General features: G+C 41.6%; 2 protein-coding genes across 2 annotated transcripts in view; one reads left to right on the forward strand and one right to left on the reverse strand.

The window, feature by feature from the left end:
* Window positions 1–3,101, reverse strand: part of PRKCG (protein kinase C gamma) — a 49,367-nt gene extending 46,266 nt beyond the window's left edge. Inside the window, exon 1 of the mRNA XM_070766963.1 lies at window positions 2,508–3,101. Within this exon, the coding sequence (XP_070623064.1) occupies window positions 2,508–2,674 (167 nt within the window). The 5' untranslated portion in view covers window positions 2,675–3,101. The remainder of the gene's footprint in view (window positions 1–2,507) is intronic.
* A 294-nt stretch (window positions 3,102–3,395) lies between these two features.
* LOC139153659 (beta-2-glycoprotein 1-like) overlaps window positions 3,396–23,312 on the forward strand; it is a 28,695-nt gene continuing 8,778 nt past the window's right edge. Inside the window, exons 1-3 of the mRNA XM_070727889.1 lie at window positions 3,396–4,075; window positions 20,686–20,841; window positions 23,083–23,268. Coding sequence (XP_070583990.1) covers window positions 4,000–4,075; window positions 20,686–20,841; window positions 23,083–23,268 — 418 coding nt within the window. The 5' untranslated portion in view covers window positions 3,396–3,999. The remainder of the gene's footprint in view (window positions 4,076–20,685; window positions 20,842–23,082; window positions 23,269–23,312) is intronic.

Raw genomic sequence — 23,312 nt, forward strand, 5'->3', positions numbered from 1 at the left:
AACTTTAATGCCTAAATCAGGATTAGAACTCGTAGTCTCCTGGTTTCCAGGCCATCACCTTAACCTCTACAAACTGGCCACCAAATTTATTAGCCTCCCAATGTAATTTAGTCAATAGACAGCAGTTATATAAATCAGTGTTTCCCAACCTTGGCAACTTGAAGATATCGGGACTTCAACTCCCAGAATTCCCTAGCCAGCATTCGCTGGCTGGGGAATTCTGGGAGTTGAAGTCCAAATATCTTCAAGTTGCCAAGGTTGGGAAACACTAATATAAATCATGACTTTTGCAAAGTTGGGAAAGCTTGTGGCAGGATGGAATGGCCAAGGGAACAGCTTCTAACATTTCCCCAAATCACTTTGGCCTATTCTGGTTTATTTGCCTCAATTGGAGATGGGTACCAACTGCTCTTTCTAGAGCTCTGAGTGGAAGAAACCATGGGAGACGGGTATCAAACCAATGATCCGGAGATAGTTCAGGCTCTCAGAGGCACCAAGCAAAACAAGCTTAAGAACAGAGCTTTGTATTGCTGAACTTAATAGAACTAAAGGAGTGATTGCCACAGTGAGGATATAACCTGCTTTGAAAGCAGAATGCTGAAAGAGAAGATGGGGAGGTTTATCAATTAGATAGTCATCTCTAATATTGAAGTGAGAATAACACTCCTGTGCTGCTTGTCTTGCAATCCTGCCTTTCTGATTTATCCTGCCAAACTTACCAGCAATGGACCTGCACCCACCTACTGACCTTTCCTATCTTCCTCTATCCATTATCAGCTGAAGAAATAAATGGTTGCCACTAATTGGTGGGGGGGGGGGCAGAGAATTCAAGGACATGCTACTTGCTAGAATTAATTTCCCAGTGCAGATTTGCTGTCCAAGGGATGCCCCGTGGAGGGAGGAATAATCAGGTCACATTGTTCTTCGCATACTGCAATCTTCTTATTTTATCTGTCACACCCACTTTGAATGCTGGAATTATCCATGTAGAAATGGAATATATACAGTGCATCAGAAAAGAAGGATCTGTCTTCTACCTTTAGTACTATTTAACACACAGGAGGTTCATTGTACATGATTTTTTTTTCTACTAATAAAGTGTCCACATTCTTTCAAAAAGCCTCTTGAGATTCTGTATGATCTTCTGCGTGAAAGCAGTTAATGCATCTGTAGCTCATCAGCTGATTAGTTAGAAACCTATCAGTCCCACGACTTTACTTTGGAGCTTATCAGCTCTAGAAATATACTGTAAAATGTGAGATAAAATGGAGGATAACATGGAAGATAGTATTCTGAGCAGAAAAATGACTAGAAATATCTAATCATTCAATCATGGGGAATAAGATGAAGTATCCACAGCCAAGCCTCTTAAACAAATTATCTTGTCTATCATAATACATTGTGAAATACTTTCCAGGTTACAGAATTACATTTTCAGAAAGCAGGACTCAGACTGACATACCTAACTCAATGTTTAAGATAAAATCATGGATGGGATCAACTACAAGTAGATAGGACCACAGGGTTTAGGGGACTATCAGAATAAAGAACAGTTAAATAGGATTATAGAGTCAATGAAGTAGAATTGTGGACTGGGATAGAAATGAAAATAAAACACTAAGGAGGTTAAAAGTGGTAGAATTAGAACAGCAGAGTTATAAATTTTGAACCTCAAAAAGCTGCAAAACAACAGGAAGGAATGAAGGGTACATACATGCATGAAGCCATTGATTTGGGCTTGATAAGATCATTAAAGGAACAGAAAGTTTTGTTATCAGCAAAGTATACTTTAAGTGTAAACATCTTGCCTTACTTATAGAATTTTACAAGGCATTTAAGAAGGCTTTTTTTTCCCTCTTGTACATATATTTTTCTATATTACCCATTATCTGTATAGAAAATCTTGTAAATATGGAAAGGTGGCATCATCATTCAATATGTTTTGGCTAAGAGTGCTAAGACCTGTCTAAATGGAAGCACTGATCGAAACCATAGAGTAATTCAATATGGACAGCAAGTAAATCCTTCTGACATTTTTAGAAATTCTCCAGCAAGGACCATTAAAATCTGTGACCTAACCAAATTCTGTATTTTCTTGCATTTTTTTAATTCAGGCTTTTAAACGGATTGATACACACAATTTTTTTAAAAAAAATCAAAAACCACCTTATTTTTTTTTTTCAAAAAGTCAAACCTTCTTCTGATATATAGATTTTGGTAAGGTTGGACCTCCCTAAAGAGGACTTAGAAACTTACTTAATATGTGCACAGAAAGACATGCATGCATCCAAAAATTAATCTAGCCAACCTGATAAATTCTGTATCTATTGCTCAGTTCTGCACTTTGGCAGCACCTGGCCCTATTTTTTTTAAAGGGAAGTGGGGGGGTTTTTTCCCAAAGGAACCTGCACGAGGTTGTAGAACACGAGCTGGGTAGTAGGAAACGGTCCACAAGGCAAACAGAGGGGTGGGTGGAGAGAGGGATAAGGGGCTGAGATTTCTCTCACCAGATGAAGTCTGTGCAATGGCTGCAGAAGGTGGGCTGTTTGAAGAAGCGGGCGGTAAACTTGTGGCTCTTCACCTCGTGGATGACCTTCTGGCGGAGCGCCCCCTTGCGGCAGAAAAGCGGCTTGGTTAAGCACTCGGTCTCGGTGGGGGAGCTCAGGAACGCCATGCTGCCCCCTGGGGGAAGCCCCAGTGCAGTGACCCACAAAGAAGAATTGGGTGCCGGAGAAACAGATGGCAGGGGGGAAGAAGGGGGGGAAAGGGGAGAAAGGAGGGAGGGACCCACCAGGCAAAGGAAGAGGGGAGCGGGGGATGTGGGTCGCTGAAGGGAAGGAAAAGAGGACGGACAGAAGATGAATGGATGCTTGGCAGAGAGAGAGAGAGAGTTTGCAAAGAAGGGGATGGAGGGGAAAACCCAGGGATGCTGCGGAGGGGATGGGAGATGGAGAGAGCAATTGGGGGGAAGAGCAAAGGAAGTGGGGAGCGGAGTGAAAGGAAAAGAGAAAGAAGGGATAGGAGAAAACGGAGGAAGGTGCGGAGCAGCAGGGACGCGGCTCCGAGCGCTAGAGAGAAACAGGCTAAGCTGCCTCTCTTTCTTCCTCAGGGAGGTTTGGAGGGGGAGGCTTAGGCTGGGAAGGAGGAGTTAGAGTTTAAAGAGGAAGCATAGCTACTGGTTGCCTTTCTCCAAGGTGGGGACACACACACACACACACACACACACACACACTTTTCTAAATTCCCTTTTAATTGCAGTCTCCTTAGAGAACCCAAATTCCCAGCCTTCTCCTATTAAGAGATCCCACCTACTCGCCCATCCACCCAAAAACAACCCTCCCTCTTCAGGGCAGGTTAAAAGACAAGTCAATAGGTGGGACTAAAGCAACGTGGTTGGGGGAGGCAGGGGAGGAGAGTATCTCCTGGTTGGGGTTGCAGAAGCAGCAGAATTAGGAAAGACTGAGGGGGGGGGGATATTGGGTGGGGTGGGGGGGAACGTCAACTAGGGTCAGGAAAGTTCTGAGCTTGCTCTCCCTTCCTGGGTGAATGTTGGGGCGTGTTTGTGTAGGTGTGTGTATGAATCCAATGAATGGAGAAATTGGAGATGTGCTGGGTCCATCCCCATCTCCTGATCCCTGTTTTTGAGTTCAGAGTTCCTGGTGACAAATGTGGAAGCCATCCTGCCCTTTGGCAGGGCGCTCTCAGGGCCTTATTAATGAATAACTTCGGCTGCAGGGCTGGAGAAATGGATATATAGTCCCAAGGTAGAATCCTTGCTGGGTTTTATGCAGCCTGTAAGGCCAAGTCTTTCTGCTCCTCACCCTTTCAGGATTCCTTACACCGCTCACAAATCTCTGGCCGTCACCCCTTTCCTGTCAATCCTTCCTTCCATGGGACTGACCCTCACCTCTGCGCCCCATTCCTCTCCCTCAGAAAGCAGTCCCCCATCCGGCCACCACACTGAGGATTCCCAAGGAACTTCTTGTGTCTTATGATACCATGCCTGGCTTTGCCTTCCTACTGCTGCTCCTACTCCTTTCTTGCCAGATCTCAGAAGGCTCCAAGCACGTAGAAGGTGAGTTCTTCTCCGGGGTTGTACGGTTGCTCATTTTTAACACAAAGGGCTGCGTTGGGAATACAGGAGCTGCTTTCCATTATTCTACCCGAATGTCAGGATGTAGCGATGCCAGCCAACTGTGGTTTTTATTCAGGAGTCCGTGAGTTTGGACAAAGTATGGCTTAAAGCAGAGTGTAAAATTGTTTATTCTTCCAGCATCTAGTTTTCTTGGGCCTGCTCTGACGAATCCTTAACTGACTGCTAGCCTAACTGAGCCACGTTCAACCCTAAGTATTTTGGGGGGTGAATTGATGGAGTAGAACAGTGTTTCCCAACCATGGCCACTTGAAGATATTTGGACTTCAACTCCAAGAATTCCCCAGCCAGAGAAAGCTGGCTGGGGAATTCTGGGAGTTGACGTCCAGATATCTTCAAGTGGCCAAGGTTGGGAAACACTGGAGTAGAACACCTGGCACCAGCTGTGACATTATAAAAGGTTCTGGTTTGTTTAAAATGGGTCTCCAAACTTGGCAACTTTAAGACTTGTGGACTTCAACTCCTAGAATTCTCCAGAGAGCTATGCTGGCTGGAGAATTCTGGGAATTGAAATCCACAAATCTTAAACTTGCCAAGGTTGAAGACCTCTGGTTTGAAGACCTCATGGTTGCCCAACCTTTTGGCTTGCCTGGGCCTCATTGAGTGAAGAGGAATTATTTTGGGCTGCATATAAGATATGTAGTATATTTAGTGTATATAAATATCAAACTTCCTTTATTTTTTGGCGTGTTTTTATTATCTGAGGAAGGGGGGCTGCATTGCTAGATGTCCAGAGCCACCTGTAGCTTATGGGCTTAAGGTTGAACGTACCTGGTTTAAAAGGTAGCCAGATGAAAAATACAACTACCTTCTATTGATTTGCCTTATCAATGTTGTAACTCAAGTTGGACATAGGAGCAAAAATAATTGTGGGTTCTTCTGCCAGAAGGTAAGTTAGGGACAAAAGTTGTTTCTTTTCTTCCCCTTGGGTGTAAACAAATAAAATAATAAATATATAGTAATATAATAAATGAAATAAAAGAATATTTTTATTCAAGACTTCAAATATTAGATACCAATTTTAAAATTTTCCCTGCAATAGGATACAAACACACAAAGCAAACTGCCCTGAATAAAAGGTTCTTACAGGGGGTGTAGTTATTTATTTTGATAAATCTGCTGAAGACGTTCAGCTTTCTTCAAACTATTTTACAGATTAAAAAATTGAAGCTTCCTATAGAACTGGTCTACATGATAACATTTACCTACTCAACTGTCTCCGATCTTGAATACCATTTCCACTCTGTACTTTTGAATAATATTGCCACTCTGTACTTTTTAACTTCTACATTGCTCACTTTCACACATTTTCTTTCTCTGTCCATCCAATGGTTAATTTCTAAAATGCAAATATTTCTAAAATGAAGGTATTTATGCCTCGTTTAATTTTCTAAGTGTATATGAAATCAATGCATTCATTTGTCTTCAGATATACTCAAGGTGTTTTCCATAATCACATTTACATATATGTGTGTGTGTGTATCTCTAATTATATCATATAATTACATAATTACTGGTTTTCTACAGAGATTTAATGTATTTGAGAAAGATCCAGAAATATTTAAGGTAGCATATCTATTTTAGGGTAGTAATAGCTCAAGCTTAATCATGTATTCAGAATATATACATTGCTCAAAAAATAAAGGGAACACTTAAACAACACTTAGGAAGCAACACTGATTGACAATCAATGTCACATGCTGTTGTGCACATTCAACTTTGTGCAGAACAAAGTATTCAATGAGAATATTTCATTCATTCAGATCTAGGATCTTATTTGAGTGTTCCCCCTTTTTTGATATATATTTTGATACGTGTGTGTGTGTGTGTGTGTTTGTGTGTGTTTGTGTGTATAAATCAGAGTAAATGTATATGCATTTTCCACAAACTTCACAGAAAAAAAAGATATCTCAAGACCTTCCACCATTCTTGTAGCCCGTCTTTGGACAAAATTGAACGGGTCCAAAGGCGGGCTACAAGAATGGTGGAAGGTCTTAAGCATAAAACGTATCAGGAAAGACTTAATGGACTCAATCTGTATAGTCTGGAGGACAGAAGGAAAAGGGGGGACATGATCGAAACATTTAAATATATTAAAGGGTTAAATAAGGTCCAGGAGGGAAGTGTTTTTAATAGGAAAGTGAACACAAGAACAAGGGGACACAATCTGAAGTTAGTTGGGGGAAAGATCAAAAGCAACATGAGAAAATATTATTTTACTGAAAGAGTAGTAGATCCTTGGAACAAACTTCCAGCAGACGTGGTAGATAAATCCACAGTAACTGAATTTAAACATGCCTGGGATAAACATATATCCATCCTAAGATAAAATACAGAAAATAGTATAAGGGCAGACTAGATGGACCATGAGGTCTTTTTCTGCCATCAGACTTCTATGTTTCTATGTTTCTAAATAGTCTAGATTGAATGTGGCTATATGAAGTAATATGGTAGTACAATTGATATGGTTCTATTGTTTATTTGTGGGGCTACACAAAGTAAACAATGGAACTCATGTTGCAGACCACCAGCTTATCTTGTTTTGTAAGTGTAGTTTTGTAAGTGCAGAAAATAACATTCAATCAGTAACGTTATTTAGAAAAGTTTAATAATAGTTGTATTTTATTTGTTTGAAATATATTATACACAATAACCATTATCGTGTCTCAATGGTTTATTTATCCCCGAATGAGTAAGCTTTAAAATCTTTATAAAGGTGCAAAATATGAAGAAATACTCCACAATACTGCCCACTGGATCCCACAGTAAAAGAAGCAGGTTGTAAAGCACAGAAATAACTAACAAATAGAGAACATAAATGTGTATGGGGTAGGGGATAGGAGGTTTCTTGCAGATTAATATAAAATTCTCAGTTTTAGAATACATTTCTCCATCTGGTGGTCACTGGTAGCAAAGCAACTTTTCTCTAGTATATTAAAAAAATATTTTGTTTGATTCTGAGTTATTTTACAGTCGATTTAGAGCTTTAGGAAGCAGTATGGAACTGACCTTCTTCCCAAGTATTTCTGAACTCTTTAGCCCTAATACTTACAGTAATGAAATTTTCACAGCTAGACCTGATTAGGTCTGACCCAGCTTAGCTTATTAAAATCATTCAAAGTTGGGTATATTCCAGCTGGACTCTTCTAAATTAAGAGGGAACAAAATATTTGCTTAATGAACAAAACCTACTTTCTTTCTTAACCGCCACATCCTTCCCTTCCGTATAGGATATATTTAAAATGCAGTCTCAGGGATTTTTGAAAACGGGTGTTACTTCTCATTAGCATCCTATTAAGAACTGTCACCTTATTCACAATTAAGGTTGTGCGCAAGGCCAGGTGATTTTGCTTTATATAGCCATGGCAATTTCTTAGACATTTAAAAGCTGTTAAAAGCACAGGAATAACAGTTATGACTCCTGCTCACAATAGTTGCAGAGAAAGGTTTGACATTCTTTTGCTAAAGCATATGAAGAAGAGAAGCAGTGGGTTGCTCCCAGTTCGAACCAGTTCAGTGGCGGTGGTCGGAGGAGGCTCCACCCACACGCCCACCCACGGATGCGCGGAAGCCCACAAATGCGCAAACCGATAGTAAACTAATTCAGAACCCACTACTAAAGAAAAGGGAGGTTTAAATGGGTGCAATCCAAGATTGCAAATACTGTACAAGCCCAAGGACAGATCTGAGCCACTACTGGTAGTCCTCGATTTACAACAGTTCATTTAGCGACTGTTCAAAGTTACAACAGCACTGAAAAAATTGACTTATGACTGTTTTTCACAGCTACGACCTTTCCAGCCTCCTCATGATCAAAATTCAGATGTTTAGCAACTGAATCATACTAATGACCATTGCTTTGTCCCAAGATCACATGATCCCCTTTTGTGACCTTCTGACAAGCAAATTCAATGGGGAAGGCAGATTCACTTAATAACTGGGTTACTAACTTATCAACTGAAGTTATTCACTTAACTGAGGCAAGAAAAGTAATAAAAGGGGGGGAAATTCACTTAACAAATGTCTCACTTAGCAATAGAAATTTTGGGCTGAATTATGGTCATAAAATGAGGACTACCTTCATTGTTTTCACAAGGATTGATGGTGTTTGTTTCCATCACATACACACAAATGCACACAGACACACACACACACATCCTCACAAATTGTGGTTTAGTTGGCAGAGTTCAGAGGGCAGTATAGACTAGAAATAAAAATAAAGCCAATTTAAAAACCAGTCTTTTTTTTCCCCAAAAGTCAATACACATTTTCCCCTGGATGATATTTAAAACTGGCAGGATGTTAGCAACTTAAAAATCTGTATAAGTAGATTGAGTGAACATGCCAGCCAATTCAGAAAGTGATTTATTTAGGTTTTGGCTTAATGTGTTACATTCAACCATTCTGGTTTATAAACCATGATTTATGGCAGCATATTGTATGAACCTAGCCAGTTGTGGTGCATTTAATTTTCATTAAACAATGTTTTTAGCATGACATGTGAATCTATCAACCATCTTGCAAGAGTGCTCCAAAATTGCAAAATACATGTCATTAAATGATTGCCAAAGATTTTGAAGGAAGCTGGTAGCCAAACACTTCAAAGATCTGTATAGGGCCACAGAGAACTAGATATTCAATATTCAAAAACTAAATATTCAATATTCAAGAAAAATAGAGACGCCCAGCTTGGCCTTGGGATTCTAAAATAAAATTCATTGGAAATGCAAGAAAACTTAATTCTCAAGCTAATTTGCTCTTGAATTAATTTTTTTTCCTCTCCTGTGACTATATGTATTCCATATTAATGAGAATTTTCAAAATTAAAAATACTGTATTTTTCAGATGCACCTTTTTACCTCCAAAAAGAGAGAGAAAATTTGAATGCGTCTTATACATCAAATGTAGCCCCACCCGCCCAGTTACCCCCATCCTTTGGCCTCTGCCTCCCAGCAATTTACCTCTTTGCAGCAAACAAAACAGAGCGTATTAAGCCAAGCAACTCATTATCAGCTTCCCAACATTCAGCTGACTTGAGGCAGGCCAGCCACATGCTAAACTGAAACTGAAACAAGTTGCAAGTAGGCAAATTGCTGAGAGGGAGAGGGAGATTTTTATTTTCTGCTAAACTGGATGCAAGGAGGCAAGTCAATAACTATAAATGTCTGTAGAATGTTCAAATTATTAGTCTTATTTTTTTAAAGACCTCTTTATTGTTGTTCTAGACAACAGAAAGAAGAAGCTTTTTAAAATAAATGCTTGATCTGAAGAGGCCCAGTGGTATTGTATCTTCTTTTAAATAGCAGAGAATAATGTATATTTTCAGAAAGCCACACCAATTTAAACAGAATCTGTGCAAGTGTAGTCTGAAATATTTATTTGTTTGTTTGTTTAAACATAGAAACATAGAAGTCTGACGGCAGAAAAAGACCTCATGGTCCATCTAGTCTGCCCTTATACTATTTTCTGTATTTTATCTTAGAATGGATATATGTTTATCCCAGGCATGTTTAAATTCAGTTACTGTGGATTTATCTACCACGTCTGCTGGAAGTTTGTTCCAAGAATCTACTACTCTTTCAGTGAAATAATATTTTCTCATGTTGCTTTTGATCTTTCCCCCAACTAACTTCAGATTGTGTCCCCTTGTTCTTGTGTTCACTTTCCTATTAAAAACACTTCCCTCCTGGACCTTATTTAACCCTTTAATATAGTTTGTTTGTTTGTTTATTAGATTTGTATGCCGCCCTTCTCCGAAAACTCAGGCGGAAATAACAGCAACAAGGTCCTGTTTTAATATTAAGATAAGGAAGCTGAGTTAAACCCTGACTTAGTCATGTTTGTGTTCTGTCGGGCTCTCTGGTAGACTCCTCCCAAAAATTCACAGGTACAAATTTCAGACACACACACATTTGAAATTTCAAAACAATGTTCTTTATAATGAAAATTCACTTAAACCAAGCCCTCTTTTGGTATAGCAAAGAGCACTGGTCTCCAAACAAACTGGTAATTTGTACAAGTCCCTTATCAGTTCTGTGATACTTAGCTTGCAGCTGTGAGGCAATTCACAGTCCTTCTCCTTTCACAAAGTGAAACACACTTTGCTCTGGTTTAGTTTCAAAGCGGGGAAAAATCAGCACACAAAAAGTCAAAGCCAGTAAAGCAGTCACGAAACACAATGATCAGATAATCCTCCACAATGGCCAAACCCACAGGCTGCTATTTATAGCAACCTCACTAATTACCACAGCCCCACCCAACCACAGGTGGCCTCATTTTCTTTGATAATAATCTCTCAGTTGTTGTTGCCTATACATCGCTCTCCGCACGCGTGGCTGTATCATTAACTCTTGTTCTGAATCCAAGGAGGAGCTAGGTAATTGATCTCCTTCTGAGCTGTCTGCCACACTCTCCTCCTCCCTGTCACTCATGTCTTCTTGGTCAGAGGAGCCTTCATCATCAGATTCCACCAGGGGCAAAACAGGCCTGCAGCATGTGGATGTCTCCCCCACATCCACAGTCCTTGAGGCAGGAGCTGGGCCAGAGCTAACCACAACAGTTTGGAGTAGATCTGTTTAAATAATTGGGAGGAGTTAGTGTGACTACATTTAAGAAAACTTGCTGGCATTAATATACTGCCATAATGTACATTTCCCCAATTCTCTGCTATTTCTATGGGTCAGGCACACATGCACAGAAATACACAGCAAACAATGTACTATATATCATCTATGCTGTTTGCTGGAAAGCAAATTGCTGGGAGGCAGAAGCAAAATTTTTCTTCCTTGTTTTCCTCCCCCAAAACTAAGGTGCCCAAGCCTTGAAAACTGTTCTGCATGTTGGACCAGATTGGTTGAGTTTTGAAGAAAAAATGTAAGACGTCAAGTGGCATGTAAGGATAAAACCACAGGTAGCCCTTTCAACCATTCATTTAGTGGTCATTCAAAGTTACAAAGGGATGTAAAAGTGTTACTTAGGACCATTTTTTCACACTTACAACTGCTGCAGCATCCTTATGGTCACGTGGTCAAAATTTAGAAGCTGGGAAACTGACCTGCATTAATGACAGTTGCAGTGTCCCGGGGTCACGTGATCACCTTTTGTGACTCTCTGACAAGCAAAGTCAATGGGGAAGCCGGATTCACTTAACAACCTTGTTACTAATTTATTAACTTGCAGCGACAACTTTGGCAAGAAAGGTCGTAAAACGGGGCAAAACTCACAACTACCTTGCATAGCAATGGAAACTTTGGATTCGATCGTGGTCATAAGTCAAGGACTTCCTGTACTTTTAGGAAGTGTTGCAATGTAAAGTTCCTGTACTTTGGTGTTGTAATAGATGAGACAGTTCCTTCCCAGTAACACTATTCTATCCCTCTTCCATACTTTCTGACTTCTCCTAGCCTCCAAAATTGTTCTTCAGTTGCCACCTACGGTACCTTATATTCAATCCCTTTTAATAACTGACAGAGCAGAAAAAGTTTTCAGCAAGTTTCACACTTTCTACCAGCTACTTAGGGGTTTGCTAGACTCTCATAATAATTCTCTTTCCCCATAAATTATTTCCTCCAGGTTATTCCTAGTTGTCAACAGTGGTGAAATGCTTTTTTTTTTTACTACTGGTTCTGTGGGGTTGGCGGGCGTGGCTTGGCTTGACGGATGTGGCCGGAAGAAGATACTGCAAAATGTCCATTCCCTCCCCACTCCAGTGGAAGGATACTGTAAAATCTCCATTTCATAGGAGTCGTTAGGCAGAGAATAGATAGTGGTGGGACCAGCTAGAGGTGGTATTTACTTGTTCTCCAATTACTCAAAATTTCAGGTACTGGTTCCCCGATCTACTAAAAAGTTCTGCTACCAGTTCTCCAGAACTGGTCAGAATCTGCTGGATTTCAACCTTGGCTGTCAGCCTTTTATCAGTAACTCTACAACACCATTCCCCCCAGCAAAAAACGTAGGGGTTTTTTTGTCCTTAAGCTGCGTAGCTCACTCATGTTGAGTTCCAAGTATCTTTTAACCAGAATAATGTAAAAACAAAATGGTGGACACTGAATTTTGGATTGCACCCTACTTGAGGATGTGGCTGGTCACCTTCTTGAAAATATTCAGTACCAACTTGGCTGAACATCACTATCATTCAGTTTGGAAGACCCCAAAGTTGAAATGTCTCTTGAGATATCCAAAACGTTCTTAGAGCAAGGTGGAAAAACATGTTTTTCTTTACAAAAAGTCATCTCCCTTATGGTCATAATTACACCCAACGTTTTCATTGCTAAGCAAAGCAGGTATTATGTGAGTCATCCCCCATTTTATGACTTTTTGCCATGGATGTTAGGTGAATCACTGCAGTTGTTAAATGAATCGTGTGGTCATTAAGCAAACCTGACTTCCTCCGTTGACTTCGTTTGGCGGAAGCCAGCTGGGAAGTCCGCAAATGGAGGTCATGTGACCCTAGCATAGTGCCACCATCATAAATACATTTATGATGGTTTATTATTATTATTATTATTATTATTATTATTATTATTATTATTATTATTTATTAGATTTGTATGCCGCTCCTCTCTGAAGACTTGGGGCAGTTACCAAAAAAACTGAATTTTAATTGCATGACCTTGGGGTACTGATGCCTTAGATGCAAGAACCCGTCATAAAGCACTTTTTTCAGTGGCATTGTAATTTTGAATAGTCAATAAATGAACGGTTGTAAGTTAAGGCCTATCTGTTCTTTCTTCATGGAAGATTCCTAATAGGACAAGTAAGAGACCGCCTTCTGCCGCACGAATCCCAGCGACCAGTTAGGTCCAACAGAGTGGGCCTTCTCTGGGTCCTGTCAACAAAACAATGTTTGGCGGGACCTGGGGAAGAGCCTTCTCTGTGGCAGCCCCAGCCCTCTGAAACCAACTCCCCCCAGAGATTAGAATTGCCCCCACCCTCCTCGCCTTTCGCAAGCTCCTTAAAACCCACCTCTGCCGTCAGGCATGGGGGAACTGAGATATTCTTTCCCCCTAGGCCCTTACAATTTATGCATGGTATGTTTGTTTGTTTGTATGTATGTTTGGTTTTACAAATAAGGGTTTTTAAGCTGTTTTAGTATTGGATTTACATGCTGTTTTGTATTACTGTTGTTAGCCACCCCGAGTCTACGGAGAGGGGCAGCATACAAATACAATAAATAAATAAATAAACAGACAGACAGACAGACAGACAAATAAATAAATAAATTCCTCTCCGAAATTGGAGCATGTTTGATTTAGTGGCAGACAGCCTTTCCCTGTCATCTCTCTTCCGCTTCCTTTTCTCAGAAGAAAACCGAAAAAGAAAAATTTTGACATTAGCTTTAATCTTAGAGGAGACCAAAGTCTGCTTTTGAATTAGAAGAGTGAGAAAGTCCACATCTATTGGCCTCTGGGGGAACTGAACTACTTTTTAGCTTTTGTGGGGATTGAAAATATATGTATATATGTATAATACAATTTGCATATTTATTTCTGAACTTTTAAAAGTTTCTTTCATTTTTGTATTAGATTTTAAATAATTCATTGCCTTCTTAGTGATAGAGAACTCCGGAAACACACCGAGAAAAGGGAGTTTGGAAATATTCGAAATAAAGATGATTACAGGTTGTCTTCAACTCATGACCACAATTGAGCCCAAAATTTATGTTGCTAAATGAGATAGTTGTTAACTAAGTTTTGCCCCATTTTACAACCTTTCTTCTGCAATTATTCATAGAAACATAGAAGATTGACGGCAGAAAAAGACCTCCTGGTCCATCTAGTCTGCCCTTATACTATTTCCTGTATTTTATCTTAGGATGGATATATGTTTATCCCAGGCATGTTTAAATTCAGTTACTGTGGATTTATCAACTACGTCTGCTGGAAGTTTGTTCCAAACATCTACTACTGTTTCAGTAAAATAATATTTTCTCACGTTGCTTCTGATCTTTCCCCCAACTAACCTCAGATTGTGCCCCCTTGTTCTTGTGTTCACTTTCCTATTAAAAACACTTCCCTCCTGTGTTGTTCCACAGTTGTTCGGTGAATCACTGCAGTTGTTAAGTTCGTAACCCGGTTTTTAAGTGAATCTAGCTTTCCTATTGACTTTGCTTGTCAGAAGGTTGCAAACGATAATCACATGACACGGGGAACATTGCAACCGTCATAAATATGCCAAGCATCTGAATTCTGATCAGGTGACCCTGGAGATGCTGCAACCAAAAGTGTGAGAAAGAGTTGTGTTAGGTTTTTTTTCAGTGCTGTTGCAACAAAAGTCACTAAAACAAATGATTGTAAGTCAATGACTAACCTGGTGTGGAACTTGAGTTAACACCCCATTATTTTTTTAAAAAAAATATAATTCATTTATTCAGTGATCGTGGAATATGGATTGTGTTTTAAGACAATGGGATTTTAGTCATAGTTTTAATTATTAGATTTGTACATAGACTGTTTTGTATTGTATAATAATAATAATTAATAATTTATTAGATTTGTATGCCACCCCTCTCCGAAGACTCGGAGTGGCTCACAACAATAAAACATCATATGCAAATCCAATGTTAAAACAGTCTTTAAAAAACCCCTATTAAAAACAGTCATACAGCCCAAACACACCATCCATAAAATCAAAGACCAGCTAAGGAGATATCAATTCCTCCATGCCTTGTGACATAAATGAGTTTTCAAAAGTTTGCAAAAGGCAAGAAGGGTGGGGGCAGTCCTAATCTCTGGGGGGAGCTGATTCCATAGGGTTGGGGTCACCACAGAGAAGGCTCTTCCCCTGGGTCCCGCCAGACGGCATTGTTTCGTCGATGGGACCTGGAGAAGGCCAACTCTGTGGGACCTAATCGGTCACTGGGATTCGTGTGGCAGCAGATGGTCCCAGAGGTATTCTGGTCCGATGCCATGTAGGGCTTTATAGATCATAACCAACACTTTGAATTGTGACCGGAAACTGATTGGCAGCCAGTGCAGGCTGCAGAGTGATGATGAAACATGGGCATGTCTGGGAAAGCCCATGATTGCTCTCGCAGCCGCATTCTGCACAATCTGAAGTTTCTGAACACTTTTCAAAGGTAGCCCCATGTAGAGAGCGTTGCAGTAGTCGAACCACGAGGTGATGAGAGCATGAGTGACTGTGAGCAGTGAGTCCCGGTCCAAATATGGGCACAACTGGTGCACCAGGCGAACCTGGTCAAATGCCCCCCTCGCCACAGCTGTAAGATGGTGCTCTAATGTGAGCTGTGGATTGAGGAGGACGCCCAAGTTGTGGACGCTCTCCGAGGGGTTCAGCAATTCCCTCCCCAGGGTGATGGACTGACAGATGGAAGGCAAAACCCATAGCCACTCCGTCTTGTCAGGGTTGAGTTTGAGCCTGCATACAAGCCTAATAAGTAATAAAAATAAAAATAATAATAATAATAATTTGTACGGCCACTCATCTCAACCAGTGAAGAAGCTGAAAATAAATTCCAATCACCAATGCCAAAATTAAAATGCACAGCGGATCAGGAAGGATTCTGTGGCTGTTTTTTTACTATTGGTTTTTATTTATTTATTTACCCTTCTAGCTTATACAACCGACCATCCAGACGATATCCGTGGCATTCTGCTTTTAAGCAATGTTTATCACGCAGGAATCCAATTTTTGTTCCTTCGTGTCCTGTTCACACCTTCGTGCCTTCTGCTAGACTGTGTGTGTGTAGAGGGGGGAAACAAGCTTTGGTTTGAGTTTGGCTTTCTTTCTTTTCAATTTAGATTAAGTTTCAGCTTGACGTCTTTCTTCTTGGAAAATCTGCAGGAACCTGCTCTGGGGGGAATGAATCAAAGCCAACAACAGGCTAATGAGGCAGAGCTTAAAAGGTTCAGCTGAGGGACATTTAAAAAGTACACAAAGAGGAAATGAGCCCAAACACATAATATTACCTTGTGTGTCACCAGGATCGAGAGAAAAAGCCCAATCACGCTTCCCACCAGAAAGCCCATTTGGGGGCAAAGTCATAGTTATAGAGAGTTTAATTCCTGACAGTTTTCTGTTCTAGCTTTTGTTCTGTTGGCCTCTGCACTACAGTGCCCATCATTCCCAAATGCCTCATCTAGATTTGAAAATGCCAAATGGCACACTATTTTCTCTTGTTTTCTAAGTTCATAATGAAATACAGTGGTACCTCTACCTACGAACGGCTCTACTTGCGAACTTTTCTAGATAAGAACCGGGTGTTCAATATTTTTTTGCCTCTTCTCAAGAACCATTTTCCACTTACAAACCCGAGCCTCCGAAACTGTAACCAGAAAAGGCAGGGAGAAGCCTCCGTGGGGCCTCTCTAGGAATCTCCTGGGAGGAAACAGGGCCAGAAAAGGTGGGGAGACGCCTCCGTGGGGCCTCTCTAGGAATCTCCTGGGAGGAAACAGGGCCAGAAAAGGTGGGGAAACGCTTCCGTGGGGCCTCTCTAGGAATCTCCTGGGAGGAAACAGGGCCAGAAAAGGCAGGGAGAAGCCTCTGTGGGGCCTCTCTAGGAATCTTCTGAGAGGAAACAGGACCAGAAAAGGCAGGGAGAAGCCTCTGTGGGGCCTCTCTAGGAATCTCCGGGAAGGAAACAGGGCCAGAAAAGGCAGGGAGAAGCCTCCATGGGGCCTCTCTAGGAATCTCCTGGGAGGAAACATGGCCAGAAAAGACAGGGAGAAGCCTCTGTGGGGCCTCTCTAAGAATCTCCTGGGAGGAAACAGGACCAGAAAAGGCAGGGAGAAGCCTCCGTGGGGCCTCCCTGTGGTTTCCCCAATTGCACGCATTATTTGATTTTACATTGATTCCTATGGGAAAAAATTGCTTCTTCTTCAGAGAGGGGCGGCATACAAGTCCAACTAATAAAATAAATAATAAATAAATAAGTTCGTATCATGAGGTATTACTGTATATGTATCTAGATATCTATATCTAGATATCTATAGTGGAATGGAATGGAATGGAATGGAATATGATATAATAGAACAGAACAGAATAGAATAGAAAAGAAATTTTGGGGGGCCAATTGTGATGGGACACGCAAGGAATTTGTCTTTAGTGTATATGCTCCAGTAATGGGTTACAAATCCCATCCCCACCAGTTCGTAGATCCAGGCCACACCAGTAGCAATCCCCCACTGATATGCTCTCAGTGTACATAAAAGGATGTGGAGAATACATTCATCAGGAATCATAAGATGCAACACTTAATGATAGTCATGGGTTACTAATAAACAATCAAACATACTAGGAAACAATAAAAATAAATCGTAAAGATACAAGCAACATTGTTATAGTCATAAGTGGAAGGAGACAGATAATAGGAAGGGTGAGAAGAATAAAAGTAATATACAGTAGTCCCTCACTATATCGCGCTTCACCCACCACGGCTTCACTTCATCGCGGGTTTTGAAGTCAGCGTTGGCACAGATACGGCGCTTAGAAGTTTGGAAGGGCAGGACAAGCCAACCAGCCCGCGGCTGGGCGAATGATGAGCGGGGCGGGGACTGAGCTCCGGCGGAGGCCCGTCCCCTCGTTCAATCCGCCTCGCCAGTGCCAAGAAGGCAGTCTTTGGAGGTGCGCTTAGTGGTTGGCGGCGGCGGCGGTGTGCTTGGGGTTGTAGAAAGAGCTGGGAAGGAGGAGAAATTCCCCATCGCGGATTTCACCTATCGCGGCCGGGTCTGGAACATAACACCAGCGATAGGTGAGGGACTACTGTAGTCTTAGTAAATAGTTTGATAGTATTGTGGGAATTAGTTGTTTACCAGAGTGATGGCATTTGGGGGAAAAACTGTCCTTGTATCTAGTTTTTTTGGTGTGCAGTTCCCTAAAATGTCATTTTGAGGTAGAAGTTGAAACAATTTATGTCCAGGATGTCAGGGGTTTGTAGATATTTTCAAAGTCCTCTTTTTGACTCTTGTAGTATATAGGTCCTCAATGGAAGGCAGGTTGATAGCAATTGTTTTTTCTGCAGTTCTAATTATCCATTGGATTTTGTGTCTGCCTTGTTTGCATGCAGAGCCAAACCAGACAGTTATAGAGGTGCAGATGACAGACTCAATAATTCCTCAAAAGCTCCTTGGGCAGTTTGAGCATGCTTTTTTTTTTTTTTTTTATTCTTTGTCCAATATACAATACATATGAGAGAGAATATACATTAGGAATATATATATAAAGATAGGAAGTAAAAAGAAGGGAAGTGGATAGGAAGAGAATATATATAGAGGAGAGAATATATAAGATAAAAGAGGTAAGAAAAGAGAATTGGACAGGGGACGATAGGCACAACAGTGCACTTATATACGCCCCTTACTGGCCTCTGAGGAATCGGGAGAGGTCAATCGTGGAGAGTTTAATGGAGAAGTGTAGGGGATTGGGGGTTGACACTATTGAGTCCGGTAATGAGCTTTGTTGTGCTTTTTTTTAATGATGTTTTTGATGTTAGGTATCCATTTTAAGTCTTGAGATATGATAGAGCCCAGAAACTTGGCCACCTAATGAGAAGGGAGGACTCATTGGAGAAGAGCTTAATGCTGGGAACCATTGCGGGCAAAAGAAGAACAGGACGACAGAGAATGGGGTAGATGGTTGGAGTCACCGAAGCAGTTGGCGTGAAATTAAGTGGACTCCAGGGGCTTTATAGAGGACAGGAAGACCTGGAGAAACATTGTCCATGGGGTCATGATGGGTCAGACACAACTTTGCAACTAACAACAACAAAGAAACTTGAAGATCTCTACTGTTGATACTGTGTTGTCCAGTATTGTAAGAGATTGTAGTATAGGAGGATTTCTCCTAAAAACCTACCACCATTTCTATAGTTTTCAGTGTATTTAGTTCACACTCCGGTTGCACCACAAGGTTAGTTGTTCAACTTCCCATCTAAATGCAGATTTCTCATTGTCTCAAATGAGACCAACCACTCAGGGGTGGGCAGCAGGCAGGACAGGGTGGAACACAGTTCCACCTTAGACTATCCACGACTGACCTCTCCAGGTTCCTTAGAGGTCAGTAAGGGGTGTGCATAAGTGCACCAGTGTGCCTTCCGTCCCCTGTCCAATTGTCTCTCCTTATCTCATTTATCTTTTCTTCCTTTCAAATATGTTCACCTATACTTTTGTATCTTTTCTTCTATTCTTTTCTTTACTTATATTATTACATATGTTTCTCTTCAATGTGTATTATGTATTGGACTGAATGAATGAATGAATGAATGAATGAATGAATGAATGAATGAATGAATGAATGAATGAAGATGTGTGTGCAGCTCCAGATGATCAGTGGCTGTCACTTCCTGGATTACTGGTCTGGGCTCAGCTCTCCTTTTTTTCCTACTGTGTCTGCGCTCTTTGCTTTTTTCCTCTTTCCTCCTTCCTGGCCTCAGACGAGCTTCCCTCTCTCCTGCTTCGCTCCCTTCCAGCCTCACGCGGCCACCTCCCACCTGAGGTGCAAGCAGAAGGCGTGGGTGGAAGCAGCGCTGGCAGCATTTATGCTTCTGGAAGCACCCGTTCACCTAGCTACCCAGCCTGAGGTGGGTGTGTGTGACCCAGGAAGGAGAGCGCGGGAAATGCGAAGCAAATTGTCACCCCGGCGAGCAACATTGGTAAGGTTGTAAGTCAAGGACTTCACAGTTCACTTGAGCAATGATGATTGTTCAAGTCACTCCCACCTGGTCACATGGCCGGCAAGTCACTCCTACCCAGTCACATGACCATTAAGCCACACCCGCAAAATAAGGCACACCCACAGTGTGGCTGTAAAAATTTTGGCTGCCCATTACTGCAATCACTATCATCTGCAAATGTTAGTACTTTAACAGAAGGATCTTTTGACATGCAGTCATTGGTGTATAGAGAGAAGTGGAGAGAACACACAGTCCTGGGGGGCTCCTGTGCTAATTGCACAGGTATCTGATGTGATTTTGCCTAGTTTCACCTGCTGCTTCCCTTCTGTTAGGAAGCTTATAATCCATTTACAAATCTGACCAGGTATAGCTATCTGATTTAGTTTAGTTAGAAGAATATCTGGAATGATGGTACTGAAAGCTGAGCTGAAGTCTACAAAGAGGACGGTGCATAGGTCTTTGGAGATTCAAGATGTTATAGGATGTAGTGCGGAGTCATATTAACAACCAATCTATTTGCTCGGTATGCAAATTGCAGGGGGTCTAACAGTGGATCCGTGATGGTTTTCAAATGGAACATCACTAGCCTTTCAAAGGTTTTTATAACTACAGATGTTAGAGCAACTGGTCTGTAGTCATTCAGTTCCTTGATGGAGGGCTTCTTCAGCACTGGGATGATAGTAGAGCGTTTGAAACAGGAAGGAACATAGCACAACTCTAGTGATTTGTTGAAGATGCAGGTGAAGCTGGAGGCCAGTTGTTCAGCATAAGCTTTTTAGCAAGAAGGAGTTACCTTGGCCTGATGCTTCTCCTGTGTGCTGCTTGGAGAGTCCAAGCATGGCCCCTTCCAATCTCTTTTAATTGCATCTGATAAACATTTATTCTTTTTTACTTTCTCCAGCAAGGAACATCACTGAAACCAACTGTCCTTCACGGAAAAAGAATTTTGCAGTGCGTATAGGACATGTGTGTCAGAGAAGCTGTGAACGCCGCCAGTGTTCAAAAACCAGAAAGTGTGTATGCGACGGTAAATGTGGAATGAGCTGCATTTCTCCAGGTAGGCATATACTGACACTACTTTTAGGGGCCCGGGATTCTGAAATAGTTTGCAGCAATATTTCTCAAACTTAGCAATTTTAAGATGTGTTGGATTCAACTCCCAGAATTATCCATCCATCCATGCATTCTGGGAGTTAATTATAATAATAATAATAATAATAATAATAATAATAATAATAATAATAATAATAATAATAATTATTATTATTATTATTATTATTATTATTATTATTATTATTATTATTAATTAGATTTGTATGCTGCCCCTCTCCGAAGACTCGGGGTGGCTCACAACAATGATAAAAACAATATTATAATGGCACAAATCTAATATTAAAAAAACTAAAAACCCTATCATAATTAAAAACCAAACAGCACATACATACCAAACATAAATTATAATAAGCCTGGGGGAAAGATGTCTCAAATCCCCCATGTACAGTTGAGTTGATGTACAGACATCTGCATTTTTATCACGTGACCAGGAGGATGCTGCAATGGTCGTAAGTGCGAGATTCAGTCATAAGCTATAGGGTCCTCATTTTACCAACCTTGGAATGATGGAAGGGTGAGTCAACCTTGAACAGGTCATAAGTCACTAATTTCAGTGTGTGGTGATTTCAGATTGTCACTAAACAAATAGTTGTAAGCAGAGGTGGGTTCTTCCTGGTTCAGACCAGTTCTATGGAACCAGAAATAACTTTGGGGCCTGGGTCACTGGAACCGACAGTGACCCAGGCCTGCCACACCTCTGAACCAGCTTTCTCAGTGTCACCATATGCACCGCCATCTTGTTTTTTGCTTCCGTACATGTGCAGAAGCTGGGTTTTTAGTGGGGTGTATGAGGAAGCAAGCTGGCAGCGAGTATAATCAAAACCCACACCTGGCTGTAAGTTTATTCCTTCAGCACTCTTGTTGGAAGCTGGGTCGGAAGTTCACAAATGGCGATCACACGAATCCAGGACATTGCAATTGTCAAAAACACATAAAAGTTTCCAAGTGCCCAAATTTTGCTCATACGACCACAAGTCAATTTTTTTAGTGCCATTGTAACGTTGAACGGTCATCTAAAATATGGTGGTGAGTAAAGAATTACTTGCCTCTGAGAGGAGGGCAGAACATCCTGCCAAAGTAAAAGCCCTTCTGAGGTTTCCTTTCGTTACACCGTTCCTTATCTTACAAGGAATCTCCCATGTTTGTCTTTCGAAGCAACCAGCAAGCAACCATTAGATCGGGGAAGACGACTATGGCCACTTTACGACCTGTGGACTTCAACTCCCAGAATACCTTGGAGCAGGGGTGAAATGCTACTGGTTTGACTCAGTTCAGGTGTACTGATAGTGGTGGCACCATTAGGCTCCGCCTACCTGCTCAGACATCACCATTTTCTTTCTTTAACCATCTGCACATGCGCAAAGCCTGCCTATGCGCAGAGGGTGAAAAAATGTGCATGACGATAGCGCTTCCGAACCAGTAGGGGAGGTAAATAGTTTTCACCGCTGCCTTGGAAGCTCAGGAATTCTGGGTATTGAATCTTCGGGTCATAAAGTAGCCATAATAGTTCACCCCTGTATTAGTCTTCTATCCTTGGTGGTCTAAGTCAGTGTTTCCCAACCTTGGCAACTTGAAGATATTTGGACTTCAACTCCTAGAATTCCCCAGCCAGCGAACGCTGACTGGAGAATTCTGGTAATTGAAGTCCATATATCTTCAAGTTGCCACAGTTGGGAAAAACTGGTATAAGTGACTAGATCAGTGATGGCGAACCTTTTTTCCCCTCAGGTGCCAAAAGAGCGTGGGCTCATTCTATTGCGCATGCACAAGTGCCCACACCCATAATTCAATGCCTGAGGTGGGCAAAAACAGCTTCCCCCGCTCCCCAGAAGTCCTCGAAGGCTGGAAATGGCTGTTTCCCAACTTCTAGAGGGCCCAGTAGGCTCGTGTTTCACCATCCCTTGGTCCCAGAGGCTTTTCTGGAGCTGAGGGAGGGTAAAAAGGCCCTCACCCATCCCCCTGGAGGCTCTCTGGAAGCCAAAAATGCCCTCTCAGGGCTTCTGTGTGAGCCAAAAATCAGCTGGCCGGCACACACGTGCATGTTGGGGCTGAGCTAGGGCAACAGCTCATGTGCCAGCAGATGTGGCTCTGTGTGCCACCTGTGGCACCCGTGCCATAGGTTCACCATCACTGGACTAGATCCTTCCTGATTGTGCCCATGTCATTCTTTTTGTGTTCATCCAAGCATTAAGATGTCCGTGGCCTGTGTCCATTGATAATGCCGAGACACACTTGGCTCAGGAATCCCAAGGGTTTGGAGACTTCATGACAGTGACCTGCCAGTCTGGATATAGAATACAGGATGGACAAGAAATGTCAGTCAGCCGTTGTCAAGGAGACGGAAAGTGGAGTGTCCTTCCACGCTGTGAAGGTACTATTTCCTCATTATTAATAATTACTCAGTACAACCAATCT

Source organism: Erythrolamprus reginae, chromosome Z (genome assembly GCF_031021105.1).
Source record: "Erythrolamprus reginae isolate rEryReg1 chromosome Z, rEryReg1.hap1, whole genome shotgun sequence".
NCBI classification, from domain to species: Eukaryota; Metazoa; Chordata; class Lepidosauria; order Squamata; family Dipsadidae; genus Erythrolamprus; species Erythrolamprus reginae.